Source organism: Pelecanus crispus, chromosome 10 (genome assembly GCF_030463565.1).
Source record: "Pelecanus crispus isolate bPelCri1 chromosome 10, bPelCri1.pri, whole genome shotgun sequence".
NCBI classification, from domain to species: Eukaryota; Metazoa; Chordata; class Aves; order Pelecaniformes; family Pelecanidae; genus Pelecanus; species Pelecanus crispus.
Window position 1 is genome coordinate 13,252,303 of NC_134652.1, and position 19,652 is coordinate 13,271,954.

At 40.1% G+C, this 19,652-nt stretch overlaps 1 protein-coding gene across 1 annotated transcript in view; it reads left to right on the top strand.

Annotated features, from left to right (window-relative positions):
• The window catches only part of SORCS1 (sortilin related VPS10 domain containing receptor 1), a 305,005-nt gene that overhangs the window by 243,977 nt on the left and 41,376 nt on the right, over positions 1 to 19,652 (top strand). Inside the window, exons 11-18 of the mRNA XM_075718060.1 lie at positions 2,039 to 2,141; positions 2,640 to 2,716; positions 3,952 to 4,043; positions 5,043 to 5,150; positions 6,175 to 6,292; positions 8,090 to 8,220; positions 16,479 to 16,592; positions 17,591 to 17,762. Coding sequence (XP_075574175.1) covers positions 2,039 to 2,141; positions 2,640 to 2,716; positions 3,952 to 4,043; positions 5,043 to 5,150; positions 6,175 to 6,292; positions 8,090 to 8,220; positions 16,479 to 16,592; positions 17,591 to 17,762 — 915 coding nt within the window. The remainder of the gene's footprint in view (positions 1 to 2,038; positions 2,142 to 2,639; positions 2,717 to 3,951; positions 4,044 to 5,042; positions 5,151 to 6,174; positions 6,293 to 8,089; positions 8,221 to 16,478; positions 16,593 to 17,590; positions 17,763 to 19,652) is intronic.

Consider the following 19,652-nt stretch of genomic DNA (forward strand, 5'->3'; position numbering starts at 1 on the left):
AGTGTGATGGAAGACAAACCAGTCTGGAAAAATATCTGTCAATGAACTGTGTAAGGATACAGATGGAGAAGGTGTACATCAGGGTCAGAGAAGAGAATGCTGCCAGAGTAAGGACATGAGATAGTCATGGGCAATAACTTCACATGTTTGGCTAGAGTGGAGAGGTTAGTTTTTACACCATACCCAGTTGTCACTAGACACTGTAAGCTTTACTGCACTCCAACCAATAAGAAGTCATAACACTAAAAATACCATCTTTCTGCTTAGACGGGGGACCTGGCTTCTAACATTTGAGATATGTATTCCATTTCTGTGTGCTGTATCTGTGAAATGAGACAAATCTGAACGAAAACCTCTGGTAGCACAAAGATTTGAGTGTAATGAGGTCTAATCTCTGTTAGAGTGTGGAATTGGCTGAGTTGCTGCCATTAGCTACTGTCTTTAAAATACTGAAGTGGGCTTGGAGTGTGTTAGTTTTAAAAATCTGTTCTGTATTTAGTCTTTTCACAATGTATAGAAGTGTAAAAGGGAAGAATTCATGCTCTTGCAATGCTTTTCCACTTCCTGCATGCATGTCAGCTCGATTTGGTTTCCACTCTCTCCTTGTGCCCCCAGGCTGCTCCAGCGGCTGCCCTTGCAAGGCTGTCAGTTAGAGTTAGGCTGTTCAGTACATTCCATGTGGTAGGTTGTGTTCCCTTCTGCACAACCCATGTCCCCTTTTCCTGTCTCACATAAGTGAGAACTCCCATCGTTCCTCAACACCATCATTCGCCTTTGTCAAAAAAACCTCCCGCCTTTTGTTGTTGTCATTCTCCACATGGAGATTTTCATTTCAGAGTCATAGACACCCTACCTTGAGATGGGATGGATCAGTGGTCTTCCTCCAGTGACCTGTGGGGTTAGGTCTCCTGCAGAGGAAGCCCACAAAACTTTTGGGGCTGGAGACCTAGCCTTTAGGCAGCTGATATTAGACAGAAAGACCTGCCTCCTAAGAGCCTGAAGGGCCTTCCACATAGCCTATCCTGCCCACCTTATAGAGCCATGGCAGCTGAAGCATGGGCTTTGCTGTGTGTTCCTGTGTGATGTCCCCCTCAATTTGGTCAGTTTGCTTCAGGTTTTCTTGCCAATATTTTTCCACCTCCCTTCCCATAGCACGTTTCACAAAAGACTCTTCATGAGGTTTGGAAGAAAAAAATACTGAAAATAAAACCCAAGAGAAGGCAAAAATTATCAAAATTTTCAGAAATTACCAGATTACAGATTTAGAGAGAATTGTAATGGCAACTTTGGAAATCTGCCTGTCTGTCTTACCTTCTTGCTCCCCTGATTTATTCTGTACCATTCCTGTCTTATCTGAGTACCTGACATACAAAATCAATAACAAATAGCTGAGGTTTCCATGGATGTATTTGTATTGAAATCTCAAAGGTCACATCCAGATGGGGCGATGAAGCATTGTATTAAACAACTTCTAAACTAACACTTTCCAGTCCCGGTATTTCTTCTTAGTGCAGTGCAGAACAGAGTCGTGTGTCCAAAATACTCAGAGTCAAGAAATGTTATGACACAGTCTGAATTAAATTGTTTCTCTTGGCTAATTAGTGGTGACTCTGTACCACACCAATAAGGTTATATTGCTTCTTGTTGCAGAAATAGCTGCTCTGAGAGTCACTTCATATCTGCAGCCTTGCTTGCTTCTCAAGAGAGCTAGGAGCCAGGGGAGTTAGGTCCTTACCATTACCTGCTCTTGCAAGCCTGGTTGCTTCCTTTGTGGGTACAGCCTCAAAGATCTTGTCCTTATGAGAGGGTTTCAGCCTAGTGAATCAGATTCTCAGTGGGAACTGATTGCATTAGAAAATTGTAGCAAAGTCCTCACAACAGAACCAGGACAGTGGCTGTGTATTTCTAAGGGTGGCTGGATGCAGTGATTAGGGAATAATATATATATATTTCTAAGTGTGTTTCTAAGCCTGTAGAAATAGGAGCGTGCACTTCATGTTGTGTTTGCTTTTTATTTTTATTTCCCCTTTCGCCATAGCCCTATTGCTCCCTTCATCTTCACCTGAAGGTCTCAGAGAATCCCTATACCTCAGGAAACATCGCCAGCCGAGACACTGCCCCCAGTATTATTGTAGCTTCAGGTATGAAACATTTATGTTTGTGTATGATGTGCAAACACTGACAAAATCTTGAGTTTGTGATGGGTGTGGAGGGTGTTGAGTGGCATGTCACACCACCAGTAGCAGGAAGGCAGGCAGGCTGTCAAATGGACCTTATGGACCTTCAGCTTGTCATATGTTTTTTATGGAAACTGACCTTCAAGACCAAGAAGATCACTTGTAGTCCTCTACTCCCATGAACACTGGATTCAAACCAGGACATTTCCTTTGCATATGAAGGTGTGTAGAGCTGTATGCATTGGATCTTTTATATATATTTTCTGCAAACTGAAAGTCTTTCCTTTCTCTTCCCTTCTCTTTCCTTTCCTTTCCTTCCCTTCCCTTCCCTTCCCCTTCTTTCTCTTCCCAAAACTAAAAGTTCTGTAATTGCAAAAAGTAAATAAATACACTCACTCCCCTGATTTGATAATTCTGCTGTTTCTTAGAGTGTTGCATCTCTAATCAATGCTCATCTTACAGGCAATATAGGCACTGAACTATCAGACAATGACATCAGCATGTTTGTTTCTTCTGATGCTGGGAACACTTGGAGACAGGCAAGTGACACAGAATCACAGGTTTAAATAGTAATCGTAGGAAATTGTAATACAATTAGATTCAGAATGTTGCTTAATTTCTGTTTCTTTTGGTTCAGAGTAGCTTTTGTAAATCTACACAAAAAGGAAAACTTTTATTCCCTTCTGAGAGGTAGAGAGATGCCCAAAGAAAAAGACTGAATATGCCATTAGACTTCGTATAACAGAAAATTATTTTTATAATTCTACTCAGAATTTGACTTCAGTTTAACCCTGTAGCAAAGTGTAGAACAGATTAAAATATTAATATATATGGGAAGAGTATGTGTTTCCTTTTACTGTTGTACAGCCCTTGCACCAATCAAACCATTTTTCTCTACATTATTATAATTTCCAGAGAATTAGCAGTTGCACTAGTCTACTTCTCCCTCACTATGTGTGAGACTCATTTCACCTATGTTGAGTTGTCCAAAGTCCAGTGTCCATGTAAACTGATAATTTTGCCTTGCTCTTAAGTTAATGGAGAAAAAGACAGAATTCAGTTCATCCTGCTCTGAAGCTACCTATCTCTCCATTAATTGCTGAAAGAGACTGGGTGATGAAGTTAAATCAAGTGCCTAATATTTAGTGAAATCCCACCTATTAACAAAGCATTGCTACTCTTTAACATGTTTATCCTCAGAACAGGAAGTTGTTTTTCCTATTTTCTGGATAGGATATCAAGTCATGGAGGGAAGGAGTAACTTACCCAGACTGACAAGTGCTGCTATATAAACTGCAGAGCAGATGTTTGCGGAAAGCCAATACAAAAAAGACACAGGAAAAGAAATCTTTTTTAAATATTTGATATTATAAGAATCTAATTATTTTATAATGTTTGACCAGCCCTCATTTTTCTGTCTACATCACTTATGTGTGATAGGGCCAGATAAGTGCAAACATATAAAGTTCTTCTTTAAACAAAAATCTGTCATCAAAAGGAAGGAAATTGTTGATCCTTGCAAAAATTCATATTTCTAACTTTCTATTAAGCAGAGGCAGAATGCGTTTTCCAAAGACCTGGGAAAAGTTTAAAAAAAAAAACCCAACCCAACCCAATAAAAAACAAAACCCAAGAACTGTCTCTATACAGAATGCCTTCCTCTATTCAGTAACTTCCTTAGCACATACCTGTCCTCTGTCATGATTGTACTTAAACTATGACATTTTCTTGGTACTAAGGAAAATAGATTCAAATATACGCTTTTTTTTTCCAGATCTTTGAGGAAGAGCACAGTGTTCTGTACCTGGATCAAGGTGGAGTACTGGTCGCCATGAAACACACATCTCTGCCTATCAGACATCTCTGGTAATGACTCTATTCTAAATGTCTGCTGTCTCTCTTTTCAGATGCCAGGAAGTAGACAGTTAGGTGGCATCCAGAGTTTTCTGTACCTACAATCTAGAAAATATCAGTTAAGATACTGGCAAACATTAACTCAGATAAAGCTAAGAAATCCTGGCAATTCCAGCTTACATAGCTTCAGTTTGGCCTGATCTGAGATAATGTAATTCCAGGACTTTCCTGGTTTACCACAACTGGGCTTCTTGGGTTTGGTTATCTATGTAATATGAATCTGGATTATGGCTTTGTCTCTTATTAAGTTGCCAAAGTACTCTTCATTTTCAAAATTATTGATGAACTTGTCTTCTGTGTGGCAGGCAGCACTTATGAACCAGAATTTTGTTGAATAGACTCAAGGTTATATAGCAAATAAGGCAAAAGTGTGTTCACTAGTTAGCACTCTTGAGTTTATGTGGTAAGTAGAATATAGTTTTGTGAGGTTTTGCATGATTTACTTCCACTACAGTCAGTGTCATATCCATATCTGAAACACACAGACCCAAGTCTTAGGAAGTGGTGAGTGGTTCCAAGCTTTCACTTGGACCCACCACAGGGAAGACTGCTGGTCAGAAGAGGCAAAGCTCTTGGGCTCCAGAAATCTAATCTTAAAATGTCTTATGTTGGGGACCAAAAATAAGATGCTCAAAATCACTTATTTATTTAAAAAAAATCCCAGCCCTAGGGTACATTGTTGCTGTTAAAGCATCAATCTCTAACACAACTTTATTAGTTTCCACCGCTTAAGTATTGGCCATGGGTTAGCAGTATGATGCCAAACAAGTTTGATCAATGCTCTGATTTGTGATGCTTCCCAAAAAAGTAGTTATCTAAAGGACTAAAAATGCAGTATCCAAGAACAGAAGCTGCTTCCTACTCCTCCATAGCAGCTGTAGTGGACTAGAGAGTCTTTTCAAGTAGGAGGAGAGTAAGGAAAGAAGATACTAATTATGCTTTCTCCACTAGGTTAAGTTTTGATGAAGGGAGATCTTGGAGCAAGTACAGTTTTACATCCCTCCCACTGTTTGTTGATGGAGTATTAGGGGAACCTGGAGAGGAAACTCTCATCATGACGTAAGTGAGCATACCATCATGCTAATGTTGATGGGAACTACGCTGAAAATAGCTTATGAGGGTTGTTCGTAACATAACAGCATTTCTGGTTGGGGACCAAACCAAGTGCTGTCTGAAGCCAGGAGTATGCAGTTTTCTGTTGCTAAATCTTCAGTGTTTATTTGTGATATGATTGAGGGAATGACAACATGGTTCCTTGCAAGCTGCAAAAACACTATCACTTAGCTTATCAGCATGAAACCTGACTCCTCAAATTGAATGTGATTTAAAGCAGAGTTACTCTTGACAGATATTTGAAAGAAAAATGGTGGGGTGTTTTTATAGCTGTGTTTTGCTGCTACTTTTTTTTTTTTTTTTTTAAACTGAGATGCAGAAAAATGAAGACATTCTTTTGTAAAAATGAATGACAAAATGTTGCCTGGAGGCTGACTCATGAAAAATTATGATTAGTTTCATTGTGGTATGCTGAGCTCTGCATGGCACATAAATCTGGATTCACCCTGCCAGAAATTGTGACATTTTACTTGAGATCAGATTTGCAAAAACAGGAGGAAAATTCAGTTTCTGTCTGTAAAAAATGGGCTGACCTGTAATAAACAGAATATGTGGCTTGGAAACTAACCTGAGCTAATAGAGGAATGTATGAAGAATGATCCCTTCAGGTTCTGATTTTAATTCATGTGGAAGGGATTCCCAAAGCTCATAATTGAGGTATCAAACTCCTGTAGGTATAACCGTCTCCAGCCCCATGTCAGGTCTTCTCTGTATAGTCATGTTGGGGATTGGCATAAGTGGGAGGATCTTCATCCACAGAATAAAAGCTTCATGCAATTTTAAGAGAGTTGTAAGTATTTAGGAGCTTAAGTCTGATTTTCACTATGTCAGTCAAGTGAAAATGAGTAGGACTGGCACTCCTAAAGCAATTAATCTGTGTTAGAAATTTGTGGGTGACTGTACCTCTGTAACTACCAGACTCCATCTGGTACTACCTTTTACTGTATGCTCTTTCTGCTGTATTCTGTAGAGTGTTTGGACATTTCAGCCACCGCTCAGAGTGGCAGCTGGTGAAAGTAGACTACAAGTCCATTTTTGATCGGAGGTGCGCAGAAGAGGACTACAGGCCTTGGCAACTCCACAACCAGGTGAGAAGCAAGGAGGCTGGGATCTGACCTGAAGTAGCTAATGATCCTACAGTTAAAAATCAGCATGATCCAATGTCTTTTCCTGTTAGGTTGGTGTATCAGATTGTCCCTTACTGGATGGGTCTGTTTTATTAAGTAGGCGTGTTGGCCTCAGATTGTACTCTGTGAGCCCCAAAGGATGAAGAGCTGCCTTTTGGGTTTCATTCTCCATGCAGGCAATTATCTCAGACTTATCCAGATGTGAGGAATGCAACAACAACAGAAGCATTGCTGCCAAAAGAGGCCTGAACTACTTCAGTCTTACATCTCCCATCCAATTACCCTGTCCTTACCTCCTTTCTCTTCCTCCATCCTTCTGTGTCCTCAGAGCCAGTGTCTTAAGTCCCTTCTAGTTGCTTTCACACTTGTTTCTCCAAATTCCTGCCCTCTTAGCCTCATTTCTTACTCACTTTGTTTCATCCGTGTTCTGTCTCCCTCAGCAGTGGTATTTCTGCTGTGGGAGTTGGGCACTTTATTCCTCAATCCATTAGGCCCCCATGCCCTGTCCCTTGCATCCTGGATGCAGCTGCTGCATCACTCCTGGAACTATTGCTTAAGCGCCCAGCAAAGTAACGTGATCCGCGCAGTGCCTGTGCCTGCCTTGGGGCACCTTCCGCACTCTGCCAAGTTTGACACAACAGCCTGTGTTATATCAGGTTAGAATAAAATATGGCCCAAATTCTGTGGTTATATAAACTGCACAGGCTCCACTGAAGTCTGAAGCGAAAACACCCATTTACGTCATCAAAGGTTGTCTTTCTGTATATATCTTGCTGGGCAAGAATTTAGTAATGAATATGAAATGAAAGTAGCTTGACTCAGACTAGCTGCTCACACAAGGCACAACTCCACACTAAAGATACTGGTTATGACTTTAGATCCTTAGATGTTGAAAATCAGTACAGCTTCCTTGAAATTCAAGGAGGCACAGCATTTTACACCAGTTGCCATTCAGGCCCTTCTATTTCATGGGCAAATCAAAGCCATGAAAAGTTTCCCTTTCCTACAGCGATTTTAACAGCATAAAAGGTAACAAGTGAGACCCCACTGTATTTTATTCTTTACTTTCTTGTGCTTGCATAAGCAAAAATGCCAAGGATTTTGCAGTATATCTTTGAGGATGTTGGCTTTGGAGCTTGCAGAACTATTTTTAGAAAGGCTGCTGTGGACTCTTGCCTTTTGATTTGCTTTCCATTGCGATTACAATGCTGAGCCTTGTTCTCTAGATAAAGATATTTAGCAGGGTGCTGAAGATAGGAGTGAAAAGACAAGGAAATGTTATCATCTGCATAACAAGTCAAACCCTGTAAAACGTGAACTCATAGTCTGTGGAAAGTATTCACATACACACGTATTACTGGTTTCCACTGAACAAAATTATTGCCAAAGAGATCAGACCAAAGAAATAGACCTGCTCTCAGATCGCAGAGGGATCAGACTGTGTTTTCAGTTGCTGTGAAACCTAGTCTATAAATGAGAAACAGGCCTGAATCAATTGCTCATTGGCTTTGGAACAAATTCAGAACTGAATCAGATACATAAGTAACCTCAGATCATTTCTTAGTGTGTATTGGAAAAGCTGTTTTAGTTTCAGTTAAAGCTTCAGTAACTTTAATTATCTTCAGTGTACTGACATGGCATTTGACTTCCCATCTTCTTCTCTTGAGTCACAGCTCCCATTGCACAGGCTTGGAAAAATTGGGTGATACAAATAGCCTGGTGGGTGTCAGAGAGAGATATTTTTGGTTTTGTTTCCAGGGAGAAGCTTGCATCATGGGAGCAAAAAGAATCTACAGGAAGCGCAAGTCAGAGAAGAAATGCATGCAAGGAAAATATGCTGGGGCTATGACCTCGGAGCCATGCGTGTGCACAGAGGCAGACTTTGACTGGTGAGCAATGGGCACAAGAACTGTGTGCTCCCTACCACACCAATGCAGAGCTCACTAGAGAGGCTGTAGGCTTGCAGAGAGTAGATATTAATAAACAAGTAAGTGGCTAAATAGGTTACTCCCTGATAGTGCAGGTATGTCAAAAGAAAGAAAGGTGGAATAGATATCTGCAATCTGCTAAGGCTCCCACAAAATTGATGCTGAACAGACCATTTTCCAGATGACATCTGAACTCTGTGCAGCATTAAGATAAAAAGTCCATTTAGCGCATCTAACCTCAGCAATGACCAGGGGTGGCTGTGAAAGTAGTATGTGAGACATACATAGTGTGCGTAAAAAAATAAATAAATTATTTACACATACACACACACTTACATGTATATATGTGTAAAAGTAAATACATGCATATGCAAAGTAGGCTTTCAGATTCTGGAATCAAATATCTAGGGAATTCCTGGGTCATTTGTTATATCTGGACCATCATGTTTGATAGTATCTTACAGACACTGCCTTCATGATTTGGGTTAATCTCCTTCTGAAGCCTTTTCTCCTCTGCTGTATGCTATAGGAAATAGAGTCCATTGGTGAGTTATGAATGACATGATAAAATGTTTAGCTTCTAGTTTCATTTCAAGATTCCTGCTGACTCACAGCAATTTGCACAAAAAGCAGGGAACCACATTATTGAAATCTCTCTATCACCTGTTTTCTCCAAGTCTGAGACAGTCGTGAGTATCCCAGAAGAGTGGTAGCTCTTTGGCAGTGCTGATAAACCCCCTTTGTGTCTCACCCAGCTACATCTACGCCATGTTATTAATTAAACCCAGAAGCTGTAACATGTACCCTGAAGAGATTCATCTCATAAATATTTTGTTTCTTGCTATATGAGTTCACTCCAGGACCATGGAAATTTACAGCATTTCCCTTCTCACCCTCCCATAACTGTAGTTACATTGATTTTTCTGTATAAAATCACAGAATGACAGGAGGCTTTTCCATGTGTCAAAAAAAGTAAATCTTTTTGCACCAAATAATAAAAATTATGGGTATACTTGGGCACTGATTCTCTGAATATGGTTTCCTGATGATTTCCCCATCTTCCACTGAGTTCTTTGTTAGGGAGAAGATACCTCAGTTCTGTGTGTAGTTTGTCATGTAGATGCCCAAAGGTCCTGGATTTCAGTTGTTTAACATATCTCTGGTAGTGTAAAAAAAGACAGCAGCCAAACAGAAAAAAAAAAGAATAGGAAGGAAATTACTTGAAGATTTTTACCTTCCTGTAGAGCGTGCAGTGCAAAGCTGTGCCAAGCTCATGCCCAGGCTCAAGAAAATAACTGAAGGGATTGACTCACGGTCAGTCTGTTAGTGGTTAAACCCCTTACACTCTTAAGGGACACACACCCATGAAACGCTTCTGATGAAAATATGCTTTCCTTACATAACTTGTCTCTCTCTGGGAATGTATGGGTTTTTTTCATTAAAATTTATTGTGTGGTTTGCTACTACAAAACTTTGTTGCTAGGTACAGAACAAAAGTACCACGGTGACATTTGCTGGGAGAAACATACTTTTGTTTCTTTTACATTCACTTTGAGGCAACTTTCTCCAAAAGGTCTGCTGGGTTGTGAGAGAATCTCTAAGAGAAAGCTTGGATGGTTTGGGATGCGTGACAGACGTTCACAGTTCACACGCACCAACAAGACCCCTCAAATCTGTTGGAAGAGGCAGAATTAAGACTTTGCAAAAGTCATCTTGTTAAAGTAGCCTGAGAAAAATACCCTTAAAAATACAGCAGGTCTCTGTGCTGAGCTGACTGACAGAAAGCCTTCCTGACCTAGGAGGGCATTTCCCCTTCTGATGAAACCAGTTTTGGTTTAGAGCAGACTATCGTGATCCCCTCCAGTTCTCTCTGAGCTCTCGTTATTCCTACAGTCCTCAGATCTGGTTTTTTACTTTATCCATTTCAGCTTCCTTCCCCAGTGCCTCTGAGGAAAAAAGACTGGAACCTTGCTTTAAGCATCCGGTTCAGAAATATTTGTCATCACTTATTTATCTACTTACTACAGTCAGGAGCATACTTTTACATAGATTTACCAGAGAAGGACAGAAAAGCCACATGGAACAGGAGACAGAGGTTTATCAAGGAAGGAGAAAAGAGATGGCGAGAAAAAGCCAATTCTGCTGGCTCTACTGAATTTCTCAGCCCTGTTCTGTTGTGCTAAGAAAGGCAAAGCTGCTGCTGCGCTGTAGCATTCAGTGCCTGCCTTGCTGAACTCTGCACTAGGCTTCACTGCCAACACACCCTGCAGAAGTTGGTCCAAAGAGACATTTGGAGGAAAATCAGTGAATGAATTCTTGCTGTGGAAGGATGGTCCTCTGCGGGCTCCTTCCTGCAAAAGGAAGAAGCACTTCTGTCATCCTCATTCATGAGATTTCAGCAGTGCTTTTGAATTCTCTGTTTCTCTTTTTGCTGGTCAGGGCTCTTAATTGAAGGAGATTGAAGGGGGCATGTATCCCACAGACAGGGTGAAGCCCCTTAGCTGACTGCACTTGATTTTGCAATCTTGAAATAAACTGGGTGACTTTTTATATTAACATCAATGGTTACAGAACCCAGACTTGTATACAGAATTAAAGAGTACAACAATCCCTCACCCAGTCAGAGTAGGGCTTTCTTTGCTGTTTAGTCACTGAATTTGTATGGAGAAAATTTTATTATCTAAGCTTGTCAGAGCTTGGAGTAAAAAAATATATCTGTGTGATCAGGTAAAGTAAAAAAAAGTGCTATTGCTGTTAATCCTGCGCGTGCCTTTTTATCAGTTCAGGGGAAAAAATGCAAGTTATAAAAGACATAAAGATTTTATAATGGTTTTTTTCTGCTGGTAATAGCATAGAACTCCAGGTTCATTTCAAATCTGTATTCAGCCCACAGTAGTTCTTTCTCAGAGAAAAGGGCACATTTGTTTATTGTTTTACACAGCAACAAAACTGAGTGACATTAGAAATGACTGTAGTTTCTCTAGCCTTGGGAACCTGAACTCTTCTGACAGTAGACATCTCTTATCATGGGCTAGAACCATAACTGGCTGGGGACAGGGCTGAAGCAGCAGGTATTTGTTCTCCGTGCAGGGGCTGAGGCTCACAGCCAGAGGGCAATAGTGCTTCAGGAATAGGGGGTACTGGAAATGAGCAGAAGCCCTCGGCAAATCTGTCCTAGCAACGGCCTGGAAACGAGATTGTCCTTCTTCATTTAATTGATTTGGGTAAATGGATGACACCGTTACTTGTGTGTTATTAAAGCATTAATTTACCCGGTTTCCTTACATTGTGTTCCTTCCTGCCGTTTGAGCATTATTACGGCAATATCTCTTCAGTAGAAACACCTCCTAGATGCAGATGGAAATCTTTGGTGGTGTTCATCCTTCAGCTACCTGTCTCCCAGGTCCTTTAATACCAACTTTGAGTTAAGTGTCTCACTGTCAGTTCTCCCTCTGAACCCACTGTCATTAATACTGAGGGCTTCTCCTATCAGTATTCCCATATCTCACACCTTTATGGGAAGTGTGAGCCTTCTGACGCTGGTGCTAGCGACTTTGGATAGCCACAGATGCGCAAAGGAGTCTTAGTGCCATTGAGAATCAGGCCTATTTATTTCACTGATCATATCAGCAAGGATCTGGCTAGCTCTTTTTTATTGTCTGGCACTTAAATTACAGACTTGCCTGCTAGGTTTAGTCCATACGCTAAAACATAGGAGTCCTGCGTCATGAGAAACTGTCCCGACAAACCGCGGGGAGGCAGAAGGCAGACACTGAATGTGATTACACTCTGTTGGCTTCATGTGTTACCACTCATCAGTTCAGACAATCATGCAGATGCCAGTTCTGAAATACACATACATTTGCACCCTTAGGTTAACTAACTTTGCTTTGTCATTGAGGTAGGCTTCTTTAGCTAAATGAATAGTCATTTTGAATGAATTTTTAGTTCATTTTGAATGCTTATGGAAAATGCAGATTCACTATGCAAAGTCCACAGTGCATCTCTGCATCTTTAGGGGCCTAGATATCTACCAGGCATAGATTTATTGGAAAGATTCTCGGGATTTTAGGTTCCCTATTAACATAAGCTGGTATAGCTTGACTCCAAATACTGTGATGAAATTATAATCATATGGCTTCATAGATCCATAATTCAAACTGCAGCTGAATCCGTCCTTCTCTGAGATAAATCCCATGTCAGATCCTGTAGAACTGGGAAGCAAGCACAGCTCCCCTTTAACACAAATCTACACTTGCATCACAGTGCAATGTTAGACAATGGTATTAAGTGAATAAAAAGGTGGTAAGACATTTCCATGGCTGTGGCCACAGTTATTTTTTTCCACAAGGACTTTTGGAAACTGCAGAGCAAAGGTGACTATAATGACAGATACCACAATTCCACCCCATTTAATGTCTGAAAAGTTTGCAAAGCACAGTGTACAAAGCCACAAGTAGCCTTTTCAGTTTCTGGCATACTTAACCTTAAGGTGAAGCTGTTAGTGTTAAGGAAGTCCTGTGGTTACCTGTTAAGTCATCCCTTGATTTTTAGAAGATATGAGCATGGCAATCACTCATCTGACTTAACTGGTTATTTCTGTATCTTAAAACAGTGGGATTTTAGTAATTTCACGTGGATTTACAGTTTTTCCATGACAGTATGTTTGCCAGGTTTGTATTCAAACTACAAACTTCCTTAAGGGATTTCTTTTCCTTTGATTATTATCTGTGCTGCAAATAATCTTAGATAAGGGAATTTACCATGAGCTTTGAGCAGGGATACAGAACTTCCGGAATGAATTCATATCTGTCTCTAATTACAGAGAAGGACTTGCAATCCTACTTGACTAAGACAAATAGGATTCCAGTTTAAACCAGTAAAAGTGGCCAGCGTAAAACCATCATCAGTGAGAGCCACAAGATAGGCTGCTTTATACTGATAAAACAGTCCCTGCTGGTAAATGCTCCACTCATTTTTGATAGGTACATTATCTATTTCACCTGAGTTCTTTTCAGGCAGGCACAAAATACCATCAATATATGCAAATTCCAATTCCCAGTTACCAGGCAGTGACTCGGCTAGCTGATTGCAGTCTAAAGCTGATGCCTTCCCTGTCTCCAGATTTTGCTATACTGGCTTGTGCTATGGCAATCCAATTGATGCTAATGCTTGTTGATTGCTACAAAGCCTGTTGTGCCAAATTGTAGGCAGCAATTTGTTGTCAGCATCAGTGTTCTGCATGCACCAGGCTGTAGCCAAGGAATTCATTAGATTCCAAGACTGCGGAGGTGAACTGGCGGCTGGTACATCTGTATAGAGATATGGAACAGCAATTCATGTCATTTACTGGGATGATTTTTCTGTAGGGCCTTAATGAGCCAGACGATTTGCAAAAAAGGGGTACTGATCCCCTCTGAGGCAGATTTCACTGTATTATTTTGTTTTGTTTTCACCTAACTGATTACAGAACATTGTATGTGTACAGTGTTACAGCTTTTTAATTAGTGACACATGATAACTTAGGAATACAGTGCTGCAGAGTGTTGACAAATGAATTACAAAAATACAGGAGTCCCACTTGTATGTAAACATTTGTTTTCTCTAAGCAAATCAGAATGGTGTTATTCTTCATTATAAAGTGTATTCTGCAGCTATAGTGTTCTTATTCCAACAAGGATGATTAGAGAAGCACATGGCAGTGGGAGAATAGGATGGTTGATGCTTCCAAAGCAATTAAGCAACATTCAGTCACTAGCATCTGAGTAAACAGATTGATGAAAATTCAATCAAAAAAAGGAGGAAAAGACCATTTAGGTCATCTACTTCATTGCTGTTTCCTAGAGTATGTTCTCAATTACTTACTGTAGATATCCCAAGCACCACAGCTGCCAAAATGTTCCTTTGGAACAGTCGTGCAGTCTAATAGATGTTTAGGAGTTTTCCCAAGTGATATGCAGCTTTAATTTTCTTTTGCTTAATGTCATCTTTTAAATTTCTCTTTTTTTAGATTATCTCAAAACAATGTTTTCTTGATTCAGAAGGAAAAGTTGCAGGCAGGAGTAAAAAACAGTGACAAAATTCTTCTCAATGTCCTGCTTTTAATAATAAGTATAAGAAATTTAACAAAAATAAATTGCAAAGTATTCTCTCCTTTTTTTTTTTTTTTTTGACTTGTATCTTAGATCAGTACCAGACTTCTTAAAATTGTTTAATAGTGATTCATTGAATTTTTGTTTTAAGCCATCATGCTTTGGTCCAGAAAGAAAAAAGCATGTGAAAAAAGTCTTCATAATGTTAAACATTCTTGTTGTTAATATTATTCTACAAATATCACCTGATAGAGGTGAGGCTGCTGCAGCTCTGTGTCCCTTGACCCAGCCAGTAGGAAGGTTGAGCGTTCGTTCCTGATAGGCACAGATATGCATGTACGCACAGAACATATATGCATATGTACATGGCTAGCGACACAGATTAGCGCAAACAGAAAACACAGCACTCACACAAACACCAGTTTGCCTCATCCTGTTCCCCTCTCTGGTTGATCAAAGTGAAATCCCATTTGTGGAAAATATGTGCACTGTGAACATACATACAATATTGGTCCCACCAGTACCTGGTCTTAGACACCCAGGTCTGTCCAGTATCTGGCCCCTGGATGCCTTGTCTCCCCAGTTGCTATCAACTGGACAGCCCCAGTTGCCTCTTGCATAGTCATATACACATGTAACAGGTCTCATGAGCAGGTCCATACTTATATGGCATTACACCAGTCATTCCAGTTGCTGGCAGTGCAGGCACATGGAGCCCTGTGACCCGTGGTCTGAGGCCAGTTGCTGAGACTTGGACCACTACACACACACAGAACAGATAGCCCCCCTCAGCCAGGAAAACAGAAATGGAGTTCCTAGATGCAATTCCCTGGCATAGCATAATAAGCCCCATATCCCTGTGTACAGTAATCCCGCTCAGTGACCTGCGAAGTGATCTAGGGAGAGCCTCTCCCGTTAATGATCTGGAAGGTCTCACCCCTGCCATGGGCTGATGGCTCTCCTGTGACAGCCCTGGGAGGAGCTGGAGCTGCGGCTCCACTGGCTCTGACCAGGTTATTGGGGTTCCTCTGCCTTCTGTTTTTCCTCTCTGCTTCTTTTTGTATACAGAGATGAGCCTTGAATCACATAATCTAATGCTGCCCTAATCCTCTTTTCTTAGAATGTCAGGCTACTTGATACCAAGACATTAAAGATAATAAGCAAAAAAAGTGCTTTGCAAAGAAGTGCCATTTTAAGATCAAGGATCATGTCACAACTGGAATATTGGAATGGAGTTGGTGGACTCTGTATAGCAGTTCTTAGAAATGGCATCCTATTAACTTCCCCATTATGGGCTGTGGAGAAAGCTTAGTAAAAGAAATAAGAATGATTTTCCAGCCAAACAGTCCTCATTACTCAAAGGCTGGAGAGTAAAACCACATGTGAACAGAATGCTGATTAAAGAGGTTTTTTTGTTTGTTTTATTTGTTCCACAATAACAATTTTTATAGAGTCTTTGTTTACCTGGAATAAAAACCAATCTGAACTATTATTTATTTTTAGTGGAACCAAAGCAAATTTAGTCATAGCTAAAGCCAAATCGGGATAACAGATTACAGTTTGACTCACTGTTTCTAACTCATGATTTTTGGTAGCATTTCCTCTTCCAAACAAAAATAGAATTGAAGATTGCAGCCTTCTTTTCCATTACCAAATAGGCTGTTAATGCCTTCAGTCAAGAGCTCTTTCAGGGCTGTAAGTTTTCCTCTACAGCTCATGTGATATAGTTTCCAAATACAATTAACTATTTAGCACTTCAGTTTTCTAAGATATGACTGAGCAGCAATTGAACTTAGCTTAGATCTCTCACTTTTATTGTATTTGAGTCTAGAGTTGAACCTGAGAAGCACTGCTAGACTGTGGAGGGAGAACAGATAATGCAATAGCTCATGAACTACCTGGTCTGGTTCTGCTCATTTATACTGGGACATATGTAAGGTAACTCTACCCCCCAAAAAAATGCTACAGCAGGATGAAGAATCTGTTGTTACATCAAGAAAAAATCAGAAATCCTAGTAAACAGATTGAGGAAAATCAAAATTTGTATCAATAGTAAAGAGTATGAGCTAATACTTGTATTTGTTCTTTTGTTTTTTTATGTAACTGTTTCTTTTAATGCTAAAACAGTGATTATGGATATGAACGTCACAGCAATGGGCAGTGTTTACCAGCATTTTGGTATAACCCATCTTCCTTGTCGAAAGATTGTAGCCTTGGACAGAGTTATCTCAACAGCACTGGGTAAGTGGCACACCAGACATTATTTATCTAGAGCACCCATATGGACTTTAATCCAATGGGAACTACAAATTGCATTTACTATAGATGTCTCAAAGCTGGCTGAAGCCCTTAGGACCTCTTCTTCACTGAGTTTGTTAGGATGCGCAGTCTGGCAGTCCGTCATGTATGATCCAGACATCTCCCTGAAAACTGATGCCTTAAAGAAACTTGCAGGGAAAACTGTAAAGCAAAGGCCAAATCATTAAAGTCTCTGAAAAGACACCTCTTAAAATCATGTGGGATCAGGTGAGGCAGAAATGGTGGAAAACAAATTAGAGGAAAGAGATGAGACTGATGTGTATGTGAACTGAAGTAAGAGATGGGCAGCTAGCCTGAATGTTGATTATTCTTTGGCCCTCTTGGAAGTCAATGGAAGATGTAGTTTAAGTTAAGATACTGACCTCAAACTTCATTTCTGATGCAAGTGATTAAAGCAAAGGAACCCAAGCTGTGTTTTGGCATTTTGTACACTCAAAGATAGGCAGGATTTGTTTTTTTCTTCAACTCTCTTATTTTTTAGCTCTCAAGCATCTTTAGAGAGTGTTGTCTCACAACTGATGAGAATTGGAGAGCATGTGAGAAAAGCTGCTAAACTGTGCCTAACAGTATAATAATTGAATACAATTCCATACTCCATGTGTATATAATTTATTTATAACTTTATAGTTATTTAACATGTAACATAGATCATCACATAATTATGATTTAGGCAGTTTTTTAATGTGTGGTATATAGGTGGGCTATGCAGGAAAATATTACATGCCATTAACAGTATTAATTACTTGTATGTTAGGCACATGAGGAATGCTTGGCTGAGACAAATGCTAAAATATATTTGAGAATCTGTTTTCTTCCAATCTCCCTAGTCTGAAGAAACCTCAAAAATGCCTTCCTGTTCCCAATTAACCCTATTATGCTCCCTGTCAGCATCTTGCACAGATTTCTCTTTTCCTTTGCAGATACCGGAAAGTTGTTTCTAATAACTGCACGGATGGTGTGAGAGAACGGTACACAGCAAAACCCCAGCAATGTCCTGGCAAAGCCCCCCAGGGCCTTCGCATAATCACATCTGATGGCAAGCTGACAGCCGAGCAAGGACACAATGTCACTTTCCTGGTGCAGCTAGAAGAGGTAGGCTCTATTTTTGTGTTGCATCCCAGGCCCCATGGGTGTATTTGAGTCTGATTCATGCCAGACCAAGTTTGTAAAGTGGTGAAGAGGTGAACCAAGAGAGTGTGGGATAAAGTCAGTCAGCTCCACAATGTAACTGGGATGGAGTATGCTCGAAAACGTAATGGATGATGTATGGAGATGATGCGACTGAAAGTGTATTGTTTTGCATAGGGTAATGGCTGGGAGAAGTTGATAAAAACTGGGAACTGGTTTGGTTTGGGAATTTCACAATAGAACTGGAGAGGGCAGGTTTGAACCTTAATCCCCAGCCTTACCTGTGCTTTTGACTTCTTGCTATGTTTGAAACTGAATTTCTATTTTTACTTGCCACTGACTTTCAACCACATACGGCTAAAAGTACATGAGCAGATCTGTCCCCATAGCACAAATTGGTACATGTTGTTTAGGTGTTTGTGGATGAAATCTCAAGATGTCAGCAGCAGCGTTAAGTCTGAAATTGATTGCAAACGTGAAGCTGATTCAGACTCTGATCAGAGCCTGTGTTTCTGTTACATCTGTAACTTAACTTGGTATTTCACTGTTTTGCTCCCTCCATTTCTGAATCTTTAGAAACAAAATGTTTAAAATATTTTTTCCTGGTTTTATTCCTCAGCACTTCTTTACCTATGTTTAATTGTAGGCTCCCAAATAATAATATTCACAAAGCAACTCTTTTCTCTTTTTCCCTAATCCAATCTGATTTCTTTAAACTTCTACCCTTTTCTGTGTAGCTAGCCAATAAATTCTAAACCAGCTATAGTTTTACACTAGGGCACAATGTACATCCCTTTACAGCTTAGAATATTCATGGAAATTACTTCTGATTCTCTCCATAGTAAATGTCATCTGTAGTGAGGAAAGAGAAATGAGGATGACCTCTAGAGCTGAGTTGTGTAGGGGGTATGTTGGGGTTTTTACATCTCTATTATTGATGTTTTCCCCAGCAAACAGGTGTCCTGATTTGTAAAGGCAATTACATATAATAAATCATATCTAACCTGAAGCAGTTGTTTGACCTTAATGTTCATTTTCTCCACAATGTGGTCACTTTATTTCAGTAGTGACAGTCATACAACATTGCTGCTGTAGATGCTGTCATAACAGTATAAACATATAATTTCATCTGGATAAATTATTGACTTCTGTGTTTAAAGATGAAGAATAAAAAGTCCAAAACAAGGTTCAAAGTCTTCAGGCTTTTAAAAAAAAAAATCTAGAAAGGTATTGTTACATACCGCCAAAAAAGTGTTCATTACATCGCTTTTCTATTCTGAGCAAAGTTTTAAAACAGATTGAGAGAAGGAGATGGGTAATCTGAGAAGTCAGTCATAAAACTGTCAAACAATTATGCTGATAGTCAGAGGGAGAGACAATCACCCACAGTGTGGGAAACTCATAACAAATGTTCTGCTTTTCCTTCTCTGAGCATTTGAATTCACATATCCTGTAGAATGCCCTGACCACTCTGTTATACAGGGATCTCCTGTGAATCGTTCTGTCTTGTCTGTTGATTCTGATAGTCCTGGTTTTGGCTGGAATAGAGTTAATTTTCTTCCTAGTAGCTGGCATAGTGCTGTGTTTTGGATTTAGGATGAGAATAATGCTGGTAAGACTCTAATGTTTTAGTTGTTGCTAAGTAGTGCTTATGCTAGTCAAAGACTTTTCAGCTTCCCATGCTCTGCCAGGTGTATAAGAAACTGGGAGGGGGCACAGCCAGGACATCTGACCCAAACTGCCCAAAGGGCTATCCCATACCATATGACGTCATGCTCAGTATAGAAAGTGGGGGAAGTTGACTGGGGGGCCAGCGATTGCTGCTCAGGAACTGTGTGGGTATTGGTCGGCAGG